Source organism: Pezoporus wallicus, unplaced genomic scaffold (assembly GCF_028554395.1).
Source record: "Pezoporus wallicus isolate ANWC-B61680 ecotype Strahan unplaced genomic scaffold, APGP_CSIRO_Pwel_v1 contig_2025, whole genome shotgun sequence".
Classification (NCBI taxonomy): Eukaryota; Metazoa; Chordata; class Aves; order Psittaciformes; family Psittacidae; genus Pezoporus; species Pezoporus wallicus.
In genome coordinates this window covers 3,402,999-3,421,635 of record NW_026640253.1, presented here as the reverse complement: position 1 = coordinate 3,421,635, position 18,637 = coordinate 3,402,999, and the positions used below count along the sequence as shown (strand labels likewise).

General features: G+C 39.2%; 3 protein-coding genes across 4 annotated transcripts in view; all 3 read left to right on the top strand.

Annotated features, from left to right (window-relative positions):
* The window catches only part of RPL27A (ribosomal protein L27a), a 231,101-nt gene that overhangs the window by 4,109 nt on the left and 208,355 nt on the right, over positions 1-18,637 (top strand). The window lies entirely within an intron of this gene.
* TMEM9B (TMEM9 domain family member B) lies at positions 1,144-13,191 on the top strand. Of its 2 annotated transcripts, none has more exons than XM_057418281.1 (5): positions 1,144-1,332; positions 3,142-3,233; positions 6,870-6,978; positions 8,000-8,134; positions 12,029-13,191. In XM_057418281.1, exons 1-5 carry the CDS (start codon positions 1,204-1,206, stop codon positions 12,182-12,184), a joined length of 621 nt encoding a protein of 206 aa, XP_057274264.1. In that variant the 5' UTR covers positions 1,144-1,203; the 3' UTR covers positions 12,185-13,191. The 2 variants fall into 2 exon arrangements, with proteins under 2 accessions (XP_057274264.1, XP_057274265.1); XM_057418282.1 differs by lacking the exon at positions 1,144-1,332 and adding an exon at positions 1,584-1,606.
* On the top strand, positions 16,373-17,930 carry ASCL3 (achaete-scute family bHLH transcription factor 3). The gene has a single exon (XM_057418283.1). It carries the CDS (start codon positions 17,085-17,087, stop codon positions 17,583-17,585), a length of 501 nt encoding a protein of 166 aa, XP_057274266.1. The 5' UTR covers positions 16,373-17,084; the 3' UTR covers positions 17,586-17,930.

Genomic DNA, 18,637 nt, shown 5'->3' with positions numbered 1-18,637 from the left:
TACTACAGCTAAAGGATTAATTTTGTTCCTGTGAAATTACAGACACTAACTGGTGGCTGGAGAAACAGAGAAGGAACAGAGCAGCTTTTGATGATGTATAGCGTTGTTACGTTGCAGTTTAGGACAGAAAATTGATATAAGGAAGACACAACATATAAAAGAGAGGAGAGGGAATAAATGGGCTGAGTCCTGCAGCCTGCAGTTCCTCTATAAAGTGTGTCAGAGAAGCTGAAATAAGCCTGAGTGGTTTCCCTGGTTGGGCTCAAGCGCCTGCTTGACCATGGCTACTGTGCCAGGGTCATAGTGGATCCAGCTCCAGCACCAAAAGGTGGGTTTGGGGTTCATAGAATAGTTTGAGCTGGAAAGGACCTCAAAGCTCATCTAATTCTGACCCCTGGACAGGGACACCTTCCTCTGGACCAGGTTGCTCCAAGCCCCGTTCTACCTGGCCTTGAACACTGCCAGGGATGGGGCAGCCACAGCTTCCCTGGGCACCCTGTGCCAGGGCCTCAGCAACCCCACAGGGAAGAACCTCTTTCTAGAACAGGACAAAACCTCCTTGGGCTCCTTCCCGAGTCTAGAAGGTTTGTAAACTGCTTGATCTGCAGGTCTCAAGGGACTACAGCTGGAAATGCTGCTCCGCATCATCGCTGGCTGCCCTCTGAAAGAAGGTGAATACTGCTCTTGGGTGGCAATAATTAACAACCACACTACAAATAGGGAACATTGGTGGATTTCAGTAGTCTTCTCAAACAGCTGTCTATAAAATGTATTACGATTTATATAAATTGCTCTTGCATGTTCATTTATGGAAAAACTGGATCATCTCAACATGAACGTTTCATTTAGAGTGCTAATTATTGCCACTTTCCAATTTTAACCCATTTCAATGCTTTCTTCTGAAGAAACACCCCACAGCGGGTGAAGAAGCACTGCGTAAAAGGCTCCTCCGCTTACTCTCGCAAGCAACCCGTTGTGCCACTGGGAGCGGATCACCGGCTGGGGCCCGCGGGGCGCAGCGCTGGCTGCGGTGGGGAGACGCCCTTCACGGTCCTACCTGCAGGCCGAGCCCGGCGGGGGGGTGGAACCCCGGCTCTCACCTCGGAACCATCCTGCAGCGCCACCGTTCCCGGGGGGCTGGCAGCGCGGCCGGACGCCGCCTCACGTGAGGCCGGCGGAAGGCGGAAGTGATGGCGGCGGGCGATGTGGGGCTGGCGCGGTGGCAGCAATAGGTGGTCGGGGTTCGACATGGCGGCCTGCGGCAGGGCTTGGGCTGGCCTCTGCTGGCTGCTGGCGCTGGCTGCCCTGGCGGGGCTGGGCGCCGAGGCAAAGGTGAGCGGCGCGGGCGGGAACGGGTCACGGTGGTATTTCCCGCCCCCTCTTCCCGGTATCGGGGCCTTCCCTCTTCCGCCCCGCCGGTCTCTCGGTGTCGCCCGGTCGTTCCGTCCCCCCGTCCCTGCCACTGCCGCTTCAACCTGCTTTAGATGGAGGCTGGGCCTGGTGGTTTCGGCCGGGCAGCTGCCCGCTGGGAGCTCGGTGCTTTCCGTGGGGCAGGCGGAGGAGCGGGACCGGGCTGCCCTGTGTCGCCCTTGTCTGCGACAGCCGTGTAAGTCTGTAGCAATTTATGTAGTTTTGACGTGGTCCCCCGAGCAGCCGTCACCAAAACTACAACCGACGGCCGCGTATTCACTGGAAGGGCCTCGCTGGAGGTGAAGCTGCAGCATTTGTGGCTGCCCGGGCTGTGATCGGGGTCAGCCCCATGTCTTGCCTCTTCAGCGCGGAGCTTCGCGGTCTGAGCGAGCTCTTCTAACCCGGCCTGCGGCGGCTCTGTCGGCTCCTGCTGCCTTGACCCGGTTGAATGTCCCCAGACGCTCTGCTGTTGGTGCTTCTGTGTTAATGTTTGGGACTGTCATCTTAGTGACTCTGTGACTGACTGAGAACTTCGTGTCTCCTAATAGTACAAGTCTTTCCTGTTGTCAAAGTACCTGCATGTCTGAACTTTCTCCTGTTTAATGATAATCAGCTCTTGGGGTTTTCTGTGGAGAGACCACAAGTGACTTGATATACTAGTGCAGTCAGGGTTTTCCAACTGACCTGTGCCCACCTAGTGTCACACTGACTTGATTTTTCAGTGTGGAGAAAGGTTTTCCAACTGACCAATACTTCTTGAGATGTTATTTTGTAAGGCTGTAAGAAAGTAGCTGGTATTTTAGATAAGCCACGTTTATCCTCTATTATTTACTCAAATATGTTACTCTGACTTGGTATGTATTTGAGGATGCTTCCATTCATAGCCCATTGCCAGACATCTCTGTTCTTTCCATAGGGTTTTTTGTTCCTGTGAAATTTGGGGAAGAAAAGAATTCTTTTAATATACTACACAAAGTGATCTTTTCCTGAAGTTCAATTTTCCCAGTACTGATCTAAATATTAATTTGGGGTGCTACTTCTTTCTCACTCTTCATAACAGTTAATTCTCCTCACTTCTTTCTGCAGTGCCTATTGCTTTTGCAGGTATTAAATTTGTTTCTCTAAAACTTGCTTATACAAGTTTCTGTAATCTTGCACACTTACTGCGCCCTTGTTTGGAATTCCAGTTTTGTACTTGCTTTCCCTACCTTACAATATCCTGCTGCTGTTTGAGACAAAGACTGTAGGTTGTACTAGTCTCTCTGGTAGTTTTTCTAACAGGGTTATTTCTCTTGTGGCCAGGTAGAACAGAGTTACATGCAGAGGTTTCTTTGCCAGCCTCCATTTGGGATTAATATTCTTTCATTAATTTTAAGCTTGTCCCTGCATCTGTTATACAGCTGTCTTCATAAGTTGAATAGTTAAGTATATCAACATCAGTTGCTTCTGAATGTTGTTTTTCTTTAAAAGAAGAGTGAGCTTAAACTCCAGGGTTTTTGTGAAGAATGTATTTGCTATCTAAAACAATAGTGTTACTTGACAAGTTGCTTTGCATGCTTAGTAATTTTGAAGGGTTGTTCTTAAACTTGAAGGAGATCCTGGGTAAGACTATTCAAAGATACTTGCAAGTAGGTTGTGTTAAATATTTCAGGTATTATGTAAGGAGTGCTTTCTATATCCTTTTACAGTTACTGATGATAATTTGTTCTAAGCATGTTGTTTACTCTACAGAATTCTGAGGATGTCCGATGTAAATGCATCTGCCCACCTTACAAAGACCATTCGGGCCATATTTACAACAAAAATGTTTCACAGAAAGACTGGTGAGTGTATGTGGCATAAAAAATTATAATGAGTCTTATTAGTAAAAGACTGGTACCATAGTGATTATATGTGAGTCTCCTATAGTAGTACCAAGAGAAATGATATCTCTTTCATAACTTACTGGAACTTTTAGGTACTTCAGAATCCAGCTCTAGGAAGGGACCAGGCTTGAAATCAGGAGTTTTTGCCTGTCTTCTGTTTTTGTTTGCTTGCTTCCATGTTTAGTTAGTTATTTAGACTTGAAATTAGAAAAAGGGAAGTGGGTGCTGTAATTTGAATTCAGTGATTTGAAATGGCACAAAGGCAAGGGAGCATGGCTATGGAACTAGCACTTGGGAGTACTGTCTCCTCTTTCTCCACTCTTGAAACGCATACTAGAATTTAGAGACTTGTTTCTGGAGGTTTCTGTTCCTTGGAGTTGCAGCGACAGAGTGCAGTTATATGACATGGCCTGAGCCATCTAGCAACACATTTTTTTCAGAGAGAGGTCTTACATCTCTGTGTCCCAGCAGTGTGCTCTATTATATTGTTTAGGCCAGCTATAACATTTATTGGACTCCAAGCTGAGAACTGATGTGCATGGCCAGGGATGAGGGGTTGGAGAAGAAAAGGCGATGGCAGTGATTTGTTACATGGGGATGGCTCCCTTGCATAATTTTACCTTGAGTTTCATTGTCTGTGTAAATCATACAAATACAACATCATGTTGTAGACTTGCATTGATGTTGGAAGTACCCAGAGATTCTTGGGTCAGCCTATAAAAACGTGACATACTTCTTCATATATTGACTCTTCTCCAGTTACATTCAGAATTCATAAAAGACTTTTCAGTCTGACAAGTAGCAGCAGATTGGCATCTTGATTATGAACATTTCATGCCCTAGAGGAGGCCCACAAAAATAATTATAGGAATAACATTAGTAATACAGATATGTGTAGTGCTGTGCCTTGATTTATTAAATTAGTTACAGGAGAACTGTGAAGAGTAACACTGTAAATTTCAATCTAAACCAATAAACATAAAATGTACTGTCCAATCAAAATTACTATTTTTGTTCCACATGATTAACTTAACCATATTACTTCTGCTGTGACAAATTAAGTTGCAGCAGTGAAGCATTCTGGGAGAATTCCAGCTACAGCAGACAATTTGGAGTATTAGTATCACTGGGTTTATTGTTCATTACCACTCTGCAAATGAAAATGGATTTTTATTTTTTTTCTAGTGGGTACTGTGTAGTATGTGCCTTACTAGCAGAAAAGACCCTGTTTTCCTTTAAATCAATAGTGGTATGGATTGAAGGAGAAATTATCTTTCAAGGCTTGACTAAAGTTATTGTGAGAGACCCTGATGGATGTAATATCTCAAAAATTGATTTTCCAATCTTACATTTGTTGAGATAATTTCTTACATGGGGAACATTTTATGGCTTGATCTTCTGTTTGACATGTCTTCTTGATACTTCTAAAAGGCTTAATTGCTAGTTTATGTGCAATAAAATTTACAAATTTAGTGCCATATTTTGGCTTCTGCATCGCTGCAAGTAACTTATTGAATAGAATTGGCTGATGTGCACCATCCTTTAGGTATTTGATCAGTTATAGCCCAGTTACCTGTGAGATGAGCCAGATCAATGTTTAGTGTCTTTATGAATTATGTACAGTATAATGACCACTTACTGCTGGCTTGTCCAGACATAAAATGAAAATTTAATTTTTAATGTTGAATCTATAATGTACATCAAGATACTCTTATTTAGATGCTCTAGTTCTTTCACTTGGAGTTGCGAGTTGTTTGTCTTCAGACTGACAAACAGTGCCTTATGCTAACAGCAGTATGGGCTGGGGTGATTTGACACCATTAAAAGCTGTTCATCCTTCTGGAGTTTGCAACTATTTCAGGCAGTCCTGTCCTGGTGAACAGTGCGCTAGCAAGCATAGTGATGTATAAGCACCTAAAGGGTAAGGAACCCACTTCAAAAGTGCTGGTGTTTGTTGTACTTTGAATATATTGCTGTATATAGAGGCCAACTTCAGTAGTAGTCTTGGACGTGCAGGAGGGAGGACACCCTGTCTACAAGCTGAATGAACTGGAAATCTGTCTGTGTAGAAGCTGCCCTTCTGACTAGCCTAGCTTTCCTTGGAAGAGCTGGTTCCTTGATGCTGTTACTGTAGGTGCAAGAGAGAAGGTGGTAATGTAGAGGCAGTTAAGTGGGAAAATCCACTAGAAAGGGATCAGCTTTTTCTATGTTTTCCGTTAAAATTGCCATAGAATCGCAGTCCAAAGAAGCACATCATCAAAATTCTAAGGTTCTGATAGATCCTATGCTTCCTAGCAACTTGAAACACTGAACTGGAGGAAAAAAAAAATGCTGGTATTAATATTTGATCTACTTAAGTAACAGACTTACTGCTGTACTTAAGCTACATACAAGCTTTTTACCATACCTGTGCAGCATATTGATGCAAGCTTTGAATCATAAGAACAGAAACTGTATAGATTATAATTTGCATGTATTTTGGATTTTGAAGTTTGAATGGTGCCCTCCTGCACAGAGAATGTAATTTTACTTTCAAATAAATGGGGAAAACAAGCCTTCTGATCTACTCCAGAGACTGACTTTACACTTTACACTCAATAGTCCTAGTTATGAAGAAGAGATACAAAGAAAATAGAAGAGATGAATTGGTGGCTGGCCATGCATTGTAATCTAGTCTAGAAGAGTGTTGAATCCTAAACTGCTGCTGCCATTTCAGGGATTTTTTTTCATTACCTGCTTCTGACTGTGCTAATACTGAATTAACCAGGATAAAGGTGAAACATGATTTTTTGTTCTCTCGGTGCTCTGCAGGAGCTCTAGGGTACGAGCTCTGAACAACCAACCTGAGTCAGCAAAAAGACCAAAATTACATAAGTTATTGGTGAGAGCAATTGTCTCATGGCAGCTGGACTTCAGTGCTATGATATAGAGTGCCCATATGATTGTCAACCATGCGTTTTGGCACAGGACTGACTTACATTTGTAATCTTTTAAGCCACATTGTGCTTTCACATCTGCGTCCATTGCTGAAAACTGAATGGTATTAACTCACTATGTTGTTGCTTAGAGAAACAGCTCATCCGACTTTTATTTGTTTATTTATTTTTTCTTCAATGCCTGTAACTTGTTATGGCAAGAAAAGAGAACTTCTGTTCATGAACACCAAAGAGAGGTTAATCTTTCTTTGTATACTGGAATGATAGAATAAGGCTCTTTTGAGTATGATGAATAAAGAATTGTATAGTTGGAATTTACTTTCTTCTATGATGACAGTGTCAAATGATGCATTCAGCCTGGGATTCAAATCATTGGACTTCTTATGCTAACAGCTTTAAAGCTTTCACTGAAAAAGCATTGTGCTAAGAAAGGTCTTAAAACTTGTTTAGCAGATTGTCAATAGCTGAATTTTTTAAGTAGAATAATTGTGGAGTAGTGATTTATTTGTTTATTTTAAATCTTGAGTGCCTGTAATTTAGAACAGCTGACCTTAAGCAGAGGTGGCTTCTCTGCTCATTCAGCTGGGGTCTGCATGCGTAGTAGAACAGGTTAGCTAAAACCAGCTCAAAACTGACCTGGCACTTTATCTATCTTCAGTGACTGTCTTCATGTGGTTGAGCCTATGCCTGTCCCTGGACCTGATGTAGAAGCATACTGTTTACGTTGCGAATGCAAATATGAAGAGAGAAGCTCTGTCACAATTAAGGTAAATGATGTAATTTCGTTGGCATAAGTTAAATACTTCAACCAATTAGTAAATATGTCTGTCTTTTAGATAAATACTCTTCTTAAAGGGAAAATGTTTCTAAAGCACCCTAAGATGTAACCTTTTTTCATTATGGTTGCTCACAAATTATCTTGAGTAGTAACAACAGCATCAAGCTATGGCTGAAAGAGCGGGCACAAGATCCTTTATTGAAGATTCCCAGTTTTGAGATTAGGTTTTATACCTTGCTGAAATTCAGAGTGTTCTAGGCTATATTTTTCAAGCTTTGGACTTTGGTTTTGTTATTATTTTTGAAAGGCCTCTCATTATTCAGCTGTCTCTCTTACTATAAATTTTCTGTGTACATTGGCAAACTAAAAAGAGCAAAATTGTTAGTGTTTGCCCTAACTGGTTTCTGTATTCTTATATTTTATATATCTTATATATCTTATGTATATTTTATATTCTTATATTATATAGCTAATATATATTTTTGTCCTGTTGGAGCTGTTGAGCCCTAAGATGGTGTGAATACATTGTGCACTCTGTCTTTTCTTTTGTAACAGAGGCTCCTATTTTTGGTCTTGTAGAAATTTGTTATTTCTTTTTCCCTTCCCATTTTTCTTAGTGACTGTTTGAATGCAGATCTATGCTAGAGAATGGAGAACATGCAGGAGCCCCCAAATTTGTCATCCCAGTTTAATGGCTAAACTGAACAGTTGTGTTGTTGAGGTGAGATTTATAATACCAGGTTGTTTTAAGAGGGGATGGCATAATATCATAAGATTTGTAGCAAGGCCTCACTAAGAGAAACTGTTTCAAGCCATAATTTGTCTGCCCCAGACTCTTTCAATATCTGGTCATAGTTTGGTGTTTTTTCCATTCATGGGTTTTATGTCATCTAGTGACACTATCAAAACCAACAGGCTCATCACAAGCTTTGCATGTACTTTTGGTCCTTGCTTCCTGCTGAGAGATCATGAGGGGATGTCACAATTCTCACTTTGCTTGCATTGTGTAGGTTACAATCATCATATACCTGTCTATTTTGGGCCTACTTCTTCTGTACATGGTATACCTTACACTGGTGGAACCTATACTGAAAAGACGTCTCTTTGGACATTCACAGCTCATACAAAGTGATGAAGATATTGGGGTGAGTTCACCAGAGTGCTTGTGTACTTAAGTTAACCTAAAGATTGGGGTGGCTAGTTGTTAAATAAATACTTGGGATGAGCAGCTTTTTTTGTGCAAGCAGTGTAAATGGTTTTCCTGAAGGGAGAGGAAATGAAGGCTGTGTGATGACTTCTGTGAAGCCACTCTTTCATTTTTTACTGGCCTAGAAAGTGGTAAGATTAGGCCTCCATCAGTTATCCCAACTCTAGACACAGATTATTTTCTCAGAGAAAAAGCAGAGTAGGAATGGAGGCAAGCTATGTAGGAAGTACAACTTCTTAAGTATCATTGATCCATGCAGTCATGCTAGTGATTGTGTTTGTGCAGGTTGCTTATGACTTAGATTTCTCTCTATAAAGGAAGGTAGAAGGATTGCACCTGATATTGATCCAGTTTGAATTTGTTCATGCTGAAATTTAAGAAGAAATTATTATAATGAAGTAAAATAGTGACAGATGCTGAAATAATGTCTTAATGTTACCGCTAGGAACCAGAATGTGACAGTATATTCCAACAGATCAGAACAACCTTTCTGGGGCAGGAAAAGGGAAGCAGTCCATTAATGACTTAGTTTCCTGTCATTACTGGCCTTCCCAATTTCCAACATAGTGGTTTTGACTTCTAATAAAAATGAAACAAAATTGTCTTCAGTTGTTACAAGAAAGGGTTATGAGACCATATGAAACTATGTTGGAAAGAGGGAAACAAGTAACTGGTCAGTGTGGATAAGGAATACTGGTTGGTAGAAGTAGGTCATTTTGTATTGAAGGGGGACTTTGAGTAGTGTAAAAATATGAACTATGGCTTTGCATCTGATGAATCTGTGTGTATCTGAACCTGATGAATCTACATGCCTGGGAGAGTGTTGCCATAAAGTACCATTAGGAAGGTTTTCTACAGTGGCATTTGGGTTGGTGGTGAAGTGTCAGTGCTGAAGCACACAAACTGATAAAACAGTTCTGAAGTCTCAGCATCAGTGTACTTTCAGTATTGAGCCCTTGAGCAGTACTGCTTTTACTGATAAAGCATACTTTGGGTGTGGTGTAACCTTAGAAAGAATTTTTGAAACCAAAACCAGCATATGAAATGGGAAGATTGCTGTCTGCTTAACCAGCAGACATGAGCACTTTATTACTATTGAAGTAAATGAGAGCTAGTCAGAAAGACTTTAAACTTTTATTAGCGTCTTGCAATAAAATTGTTAATAATATTTTCATGGCTCCTTCAAATAACTAGGAAGTTAATAGGAGGAGAAAAATACATTTATTCTTGGTGAAACAAAGTTATGATGGCAAGACTTTTAAAATCTTTTAAAATGTCTTGTAGTTTCCATTACCTGTTGTTTTGGTGGCTTCATAGATCTGACTGTATCAAAACTGGTAAATGCTATGGTCAGTTATGCTGTGTATCTGTAGGTTTTAATGTGAATTGAGCTCAGCTTCTCCAAGTTGTTTCTGGTTTTGGAGTGACAGCCATCACTGCTAAGTAAACTGAGCATATTCTGAGTTAACATAAACTGAGTATATGCTAATAAAGCATATACTTTAGTTCTACCATTTTTCATCAACAGTAGCCACATCAGCCATTTTGACTTACAAAGATGTTCTGTTCTGTTCTGTTGAGGAAGCATACTAAGTAATCAAAATCAGGCATAATAGCTTTTATCAGCTGTGTCTTCTTTATTTACCTTGATTTCATAACATAAATGTGGGATTGTTAGCCAAGTTTGAGCTAACATTGTCTGAAATTGAAGGTTCTTTAAACAGAGGTATACTACTGCTGTTATGCCCCACTATTTCTGCACTTCCTTATGTATTATATTACATGGAGATGTATTCCAGATGTCTTTGTATTGACATCTTAAGATTTCCCAGTCACTTCTAAGAGGATATTGGGGTTTTGGTTTTGTTGGTGTGTTGTTTTTGTTTGTTGGGTTGTTTTTTTTAAAGGAGGGATTTGAATGACCCTTTTTCTGTCTGCATTCTTACAGCAGATTGAGCAGATTACTACTTGAATAACATGAATTTGTACTGTATGCTGTACCTTTATTTTATACCTTAAATGGATCATATTAATACCTCCAAATCTGGGTTAGAATCTTCTGATAGTAGGTAGAAAAGTGAAATAAGTTCTGTAGCAGAACTCAGGTTAACTGCAGAATGAATTTACCTTAAAATCTGGATCCATTTTAACCAGTTTTGTGTTTTATTGTAACTGTTACTGTGACCCTTGTTACTGTGGCTAATGGAGTCACTATTGCTTTTATCTACAGCCGTGCTCAGAACAAAAAGTACTTTACAAGTCCTTGCTCTCGTTTATATTGGTCCTTTCCTGTTTATTCTCCTTCTGTGACAGTGAACATGAAATAATTTAAGGACCCTCATGACTTATCCCCATCTTTGCCTTCCCTCTTGCAAGTCCTTGGGGTATTGATCTTTGTCACACTTTCTGTGCATCAATTTTGTTGCTGGATTTCAAGCTAGTATGTTTGCTCTTTTTCATTGCCCATTAATGGCAGTGGTAACCGATGAATGTAAGCTGCTTGCACAGACCTCTTTTCTCTTAAATTCTTTTTTCCCCTTGTCTACATAGAAATCGACAGGACCTAGCCTTTTGAGCTGAGATTGTTTATCAGGGAAGCCAGCACCATGTAGGTTGTCCTGTGCTTTCATTCCCACTATCTATTTTATGGCAGAAATGTGTTGCTATCATGATTTTGTTTCCCTGTGATTTAAATGATTTGCCACCTGTTACCTGCCTGTTCTAGGTATATCCAACTGCATGTATTTTTATTATGACACTATAGCTCTGTGGGTCACGGATTCTCTCTTGTTATCTGTGAGCATGTTTCTTAGCCCAGTGAGGTTCATGTGTGGCTTTGGGACTTGTAGGCATCACTTCAATGGGTATCATTAATGATAATCTCTGTACTACTAAGAAATATCATTGAGCTACTCTATGCAGTACAAATTTATTTACGAATAAGGTATCCATTAATGTAAATGTATTCAAAAGTGTTCTGGGAAAAAAAAAAAAAGTGTAGACATGCAAAGAAGTCAGTTATTTAATATGGGACATAACTATGTTATTTTTCATTATGCATTGTATATATGATACTTTCTGACATAGATTTAGCAATGTGACATTTGTCCAAAACAGTTTGATAGCCAAATAAGTTCAGTTCTAACTCTTACTGTTTATAACCTGATTATATTTACTATAAGAAAATAAAGCTTTGCAGGTACTGTTAGAAAACAGAGTAAATATTAAACAAGCACTCGGTTATTGTTGAGCTCTGACACTTAAACAGCTGTATTGACACTGTGCTTTTAGACAGCTCAGTACAATAGGTTTAGTTTGGTAAACATCAGAGTGTGTTGGTTTTATATAGAAGCTGTGTATAAACATCTTGAACTGGCTGATGGTAAATGCCCAAGAGCTGGCAGAGAACTGACTCTAATTCAACTTTCAAGTGGAGTGCATTCGGGACAATAACAGGAAACTCCTCATTCCTGGGTCTGTTCTAGGCTTCTGTCCCACCAGCTGCTATGGATGCAAGACTGTGGTTCTGATCTTGCAGTTCACTGTGGGGTCTGTGGGCAGCAGATAATTGTTTGACAGTACTATGAAGTTTGGTTTATTTGGGAAACCTGTGGAAGTTACTTTGCATGAGAAATTGCAGTACAGTTCTAACTATTCAAAAACTTGCCGGGTCATTATTACTGGCAGCTTGTTGAAACAGCTTGTTTACTTAAAAAAACAAACCAAAACCAAAACAACCCCCACCTCCTTTGGAATGTAACTACGAAGATGACTAATGTAATTGCTCAATGGAATTGTTAGAGATCTAAACTAATGATTTTTGCTATTCCAGGATCACCAGCCTTTTGCCAATGCACATGATGTGCTGGCTCGTTCTCGAAGCCGCGCCAATGTGTTGAACAAAGTGGAGTATGCTCAGCAGCGTTGGAAGCTACAGGTCCAAGAGCAACGCAAATCTGTCTTTGACCGTCATGTTGTGCTGAGTTAATTGTGTCTCAGTAAGATAACTCCAGGGAAGTAAAGTGAACTAATTGAAAGAGCTGACTTATGTCTTCCTGATCCTGCCAATTCAGAAGGGTTTTCTTGAATGGTTTGTTATTAATTAAAAAAAAAAAATAAAGTATTTGAACTTTGAAGGAATGTACTGGAGTGGAAGCAATTTTAAAAGATTAACCAAAAGCTAAGATCTTCACATTTTCAAATGGCTTTTACTAACAAAACTGAAAAGAAAATAAACCTTGAGATATCTTGGGTAGCCACTGTGGTACCTTATTTACAGTTGTGATTTATGGTGTTTTTAACTGTATGTTTCGCTCTACTATTTATGTGGTTAAAAAGTACCTGGGAGCGCAGTCATTACTTGCAAATCACTAATCACTTTATGTAAAGACCTTTTGTAAATATACTTGGATTTTCTGCTGACTTATGCTAGGTACGGGAAATCTGAATCTTGCAGTGTAGAATCTTTCATATCAGAGGATGAAATCCTAATTGGCTGTATTCATCATACTTTGCACTTATACTTTCAAGATGCTTGTATGTCAAGTGATGTTTGCAGATTTAAGGTGAAAGTTAAATGGAACACTGAGTCTTCGAGCTGCATACTTAACGTACTGTGATGTAGATAAACTCAAATGCAGTGCATATAAAGACAGTGTTGGCATTTTGTTCTATTTTGCTTTAATAGCTTAATATATTGTATGTGTATGATATCTCTTTAAAAAGAAAAAAATCTTTTCCCTTTCTTTTCATGGGTAAAGTCTCAGGAGTTAGTATATGATGAAATATTTATTATAAAAATCTTCCTGCATTTGTCTGGATTGATGGTGTAAGGCACATACTTTCTCTAGCACCTGTCATCTTGGGAGTTAGGTGTATTTTTTGTATCTGTGATTCTGTACTTATCTCTCAAGAGGTATATGGTTGCTAGATGACTTTCATATATCCCCTTTGGAATGTAACAATTAAAGATAAAACTGATTTTTGAAAACTGGATGTATGCTATCTGTATGTCATCTTTTTTTCCTCCCTCATTACCCTGCATGTAAAATCCATCTATAAAAGCGCTTCTCTGAAAATGCATCAGAGTAGAAATACCACTTGGTCAGTGCTTAGGCAAAGGAAGGATGGGCTCACCAAATTGCTAATTGAAAAATGTTTTTTTAATTTAGCTATGCATATGGAGTTACATTATTGTCCTGCTCAATTGTCAGCTCCGGTGTGGAAGGGAAAGTACTGTATGTTAGGTGTGGTTTTGGCTTGCTTAGTCCATAGCCTGTGGGACAGAGTAGCATGGGAAATAAACTGCAGCAGCTATACCTGTACACATGGTCTGCCACAACTGGAGTGGAAACACAGTTGCCCCATAGTAACATTTGCATTGACTGAAGCTCTTTGCAGATACAGAGCTTTATTCTCTTGTCAGTCCCGTAGTCGTCCAAAAACCGAGTTAATCTTGGGGATTAAATCCAAGCTTGGGTTCAACATCCCACACTGATAAATTAATAATCTATTCTGATGGTGATGTACCTAGGGTCCCCTAAAGAAAAATAATGTAACTTGTGTATTGAATACATGCCTCTACCAGTTCTAGTAAATGTTCTACCTCGTGGCTGCCTTTCTGATGGGGTCTGAAGCTGGCATGGAAACGAGAATGCAGAATATAGCATTTCTGTGGGCCCACACAAGGGCAGCTGAATCAGAATACTTTCTTTGATGCTGACAGTCCCAAGAAGACAAGACCGGGTGTACATAGCTCTCTTGGTAGTAGATCAAGTGTTTAAGCTAAGCTGGTTTGGTTTGGTTTTTTTGTGTGTGTGGTTTTAGTATGAGTGACAGAAGGGTCGAATAATGAAATAGTCTAAAGTGTCAGGTAATCCTGTAAAATGTGGGAGTTCTGAAGTGGGGTGTCATATTTCCTTGCACCTGTACAGTTGGACAGCTATATACTGATACATGTTGCATCTATATGCCTATGCCTGTCTTTGATTGTACGGATAGATTGCTCCATACTGTGTTTCTAAGTTTAAGCAAAACTTGAAAACATTTGTCTTGGTGCCGATTTCTCACTGTTTTCAAATCTTGTCTTGAGAACCTCCATAAATTCTTTATTAGGGACTTTTTATATGGTGTTATACTTCGTAACTCTAAGGGAATTTCTCAAAATTATAGGTATAATGAAGATTAAATTTGAAGCTATTAAGCTAACTAATACGTGTTCTCCCTTCTAACCTGGAAACAAATCCATTACAAGGTTCTTCTAAATAAATGCTGATTTTCTGTGTTTGAAACGAAGCTATGAAAATTAGTTTACTTATGCCTTGATGTAAGTACTTAAATTCAGACTGATTGTTTATATTCAGACATCAAGGTATGAATTGCCAATAAATTAAAACACTGCTTTAGTTCACTGTAACAGAATACATACAGGAAGTAAACAAAGTATATTCCTGTAATCTGGTTGTGTTCAATACAGTTTTAAAATTTTTAGCACTTGTTGCCAAGTTTTGTTGCCATCATAGCTGGTGTGGTTGGAAAAGCCAAACCAGAAATGAGCAGATCTAACTGTAAGCTACTTTGCATGTTGTCAATTGACTATAAATTGCAGCAGTTATTGGCTCTAGCTACATAATCCAGGTAAGAGACTTGTGTATTGCTGTATCTAGCAACAGATCTTCATTGAATATCAGTGATTTTGTAAATCACTTCTACTAGCTATTCAGTAACAGTGCTGCTTTAGTTTTTTAATGAATCATGTTCAATGTGATCTCTTATTAAGTAAGGTGTAAGAAAATGGGATATTAACTTATCTTTTGAATGTCGTTCAGATATTTTCAGGTATTGTTCATCAGTCTTAAAATAGCACGTCTTGTTTCCTTGGATTTTACTTTCATCTGAAGATTGGTGAGTCTCTAGTCTAGAAGATAAATGATCCTAAGACTTCTTGCAGGTAATAAGGCAAAAATAACTGTTTAATGTTGTTATGCAGCAGAAGTGTCAGTACTAGACAACAAATACTGCAAGTATCTCTTTTTGAGGGGTTATGTTGGCTTTGGTTTCTTGTTCTATGCGATATTTTGCTATAAAGTTGGGGGTTTTGTTGCTATGTAACAGGCACTTTTCCTCACACTGTTTTTAAGTTGTTAGCAGTAGAAAGTTTTTAGACAATAACGTGACCTGTATAACTAGGAAATGGAAAGATGACTGTCTAGTATTTTCATTTTATAATGAGTATATATTCACCTCTGATTTTCTGCATGTGTATTAATGTAAAACGTGTGGTTGGTTGTGCCTACCTACAGACGTACCTGTTTAAGATGCATGTGACTTTCTCTTTTGCCTAATTGCATACTATAAATGAATTCTTAACTCATAGAATTTCTGTTGTGAGATCTGTGTATATTAGAAAAAGAGACAAAGCTGTATACAGAGGCATTTTGATAGAATGTGTTGTGAGGGTAGGTCCATACTGAGTAAAAATTCCCTTTGTTTTAGACATGGTTTGGGTGAAGTCGTTAGAATATGTTAAAATATCCCCATATCCTATGAAGGATTAAGGGAATCCCATTTATGTTGTGGAACTACAGTTGGAACATTTGAAACTTTGCAAGGTTTTTGTGAGAATGGAGTGTAGTTTCTAGTAACCTAGTTAAATGTTCACGTGTGTTTCCATTTTAGGGGGTGTAGCATAACCTAAGTGTTTTAGACAGCAATGTGTAGATGTGGAAGTGGGTAGTAAGAGCATTTTTTGGTAGATGCTGTGTAGGCAAGTATTGCTTGCAGTATGTGAGGGTGGGTCACAGAAATTCTTTAAAAATCAGCTAGGTATTAAAAATGTTTTTTTTTTAGGTAGCTATCAAGTAGCAATCATTAGTTATGCTGATAGTTAGCTGTTGGAATAATGATATTGGGAAGGCACTATAATGTAGCTTCCTGTAAGACTGCAAGTTTGTATTTCTAATAAATATATAAGGATGATTTGAGTAGTTACAGTTGCTGTAATGCTGCTCTAAAGAGAGGGTACATGGTTTTAGTAGGCCAGTCTGAGTTACAGGTTTCTAGCGCTGCCTAAATGACTTTGTAACTGGAAATATTATTAGGACGTGCATTTTTTTCTTTTAATAAATTAATTCATAATCCTTTATCAGTGGGATTGTATTTGGCATTTCCTATCTGCAGGTGAGCACAGAAGGAGCATGAGGACCTAAGGGGATATTAGGTTTAGCAGAAATTAGTCCTCTAAACTTTTTGTAAACTTTTTTGTGGAATGGATGTAATACCTGACAAACATAGAATTAAGACTGAGATCCATTCCCTGCACAGGTTTTCTATCTATGAAGATAATACAGTGAATGAAACAACAAATGAATAGAGAGAAAAAATGATTCCTTTTGAAGGCTTTTTTGGTATGGATAGGGAGTCTGTCACTAGAATTGTAATTTTCTTCAAGGAGGAGAAGCGGTTTGAGAGAATGCCTCAGATATTGGCCTGCTTTGTTTATTGTCTGTAGAGATGAAAGTTTTGGTAAATTTTGAGACCCTAAACCCATGTGGAGTACATAGAAGTAGATTATCTTTATTTCTGTAGCTGAGGTGGGAGAGTTTGCTGTTTCCTTTAGGAAGTGTTGGTGGCTTTATTTTCTTTAAATCTATTGTGAATTATTTTAATCAGTGATTAAAATAATTACTTGAGCTTTCTTGTGTTTTCAAATGGGACGTTGTCTGCTCTATGTAAGTCTTCCAACTCCACTCTGAAGTGTCACAAATGCATTAAAAGTCTCTACTGGAAAATGCCAGGAATGCCAAATGTTGGTAAGTCCAGGTGAGGTTTTTCCTACTGCTCGATATGAGTTGTTTAAACTGTTATGTAATTATGCATTTCCAGGTTAAATGCAGAACCTGACGGATGGCAAAAGCTACTGTAACCTCATGGACAAGCTGTCTATCTGTTCTGAGACTCAGCGCGTACAGCTGGCTAGGTCTTTCTGTGCTGACCCAGTGCTCACATTTCATGTGTACCCAGAAACACCAAGCCAGGTCACTTGCTCTGAAGATTTGTCATTCCTTCCTTTCATGTCTGAGCATCTCATCATGGGGAATTTCTACAGTGAGCCCTGTGCCTTTCCCTACCAAATGCCCTGTTCCAATTACCGCAGAAGTGAGTACTCCTATGGGACAGCATTCATCAGAAAGAGGAATGAGAGGGAAAGGCAGAGGGTTAAATGTGTCAATGAAGGCTATGCTAAACTGAGGCATCACCTACCCAAGGAATACTTGGAGAAACGCCTCAGCAAAGTAGAGACACTCCGTGCTGCTATAAAATACATTAGCTACCTGCAGTCCGTTCTGTACAGTGATTCTGTGGTGGCAGAAAAAAGTGTCATGGAGTGAAGCACCTGCAGCAATTAACAAACAAAACCAGATTTCGAAGACTATCTGAACCATTCCAAACCAAGCAAAAGGTATCCTGTCTGGGAACCTACTGTATTAATGATGTGCATGTTCCTGGTGCATCTTAGAAGCAGATCATAGTGCAAGCCGGTATAGGCCCACACAAAAGAATTTTAATTATGCAGAAAGTAACTACACTTAGATATGAAAAAGACAGCTGAAGAAATCTGATCTGAATGGCCTAAGTTAGTTAATTTATGGAAATCACAAAGCATTTATAAAGTTGTCACCAAACCAAACATGTAATAACCCGTACGTGTGAAGTGACTGTATGTGTCATCACAACCTGCACACTTGAAAATAAAGTCTTTCTGCTGATTGGACTGAGATTCCTCTTGTTTTCTGTAATGTGACTGGTTTACTCTCACAGGTACTTTCTTAAAAAAATTTTGGCCTAATTGCCAGTGTTTCTCTTAAAAGGTCTTTTTAAAGCTTCCTAGGGGTGTTGTTAGGTGCCCACAGAAAAGATAACTTAGTTCAAAAGGGGGAAAATAAAAAGAGGGTAGCAGCTTTCTGAAGCACGTTACTGAACATAGAAAGAGCATAATTAATGTTGTGCAAGTGTTCTTTTCTTATTAATGAATGCTTTAATTCCATTAAGGACTGTTGATTTAACCTAGTTTCTATTGAAAATTGGATATTTCTTCAGCTCTTGGTGCCCTTAAAGATTACTAGGATTACTCACACAATACCACAGTATAAGGAGAATTGGCAAGGGAGAATTGCCTTGGACAGGGTGTGTGTGGGGGAATAATCCTGCAACAGAAAATTTTGTGGACTTTTACTGATAATGGTTGAGGTCTGGCATGGTCTTCCCTGACCAGCCAGTCTGTTTCCCAGTACTACTGACGGTTTCAGCTAAGTGGTATGGGAATAGATTTGTGTGAAGAGAGTTTAGCTCTTAACTGGCAAAATGTTCTTAATACTTGCTGTATTTAAGAGTATTTTGCTATTGATCCTCTGCTGACGGCATGAGAGCCAGTAGTCTGGTG

Coding starts and splice junctions, on each gene's coding strand:
- ASCL3 (XM_057418283.1), top strand. CDS start 17,085: ATGCAGAACCTGACGGATGGCAAAAGCTACTGTAACCTCATGGACAAG.
- TMEM9B (XM_057418281.1), top strand. CDS start 1,204: ATGTGGGGCTGGCGCGGTGGCAGCAATAGGTGGTCGGGGTTCGACATG. Junction 3,234..6,869: donor AATGTTTCACAGAAAGACTG/GTGAGTGTATGT, acceptor ATCTATCTTCAG/TGACTGTCTTCATGTGGTTG. Junction 6,979..7,999: donor GAAGCTCTGTCACAATTAAG/GTAAATGATGTA, acceptor TGCATTGTGTAG/GTTACAATCATCATATACCT.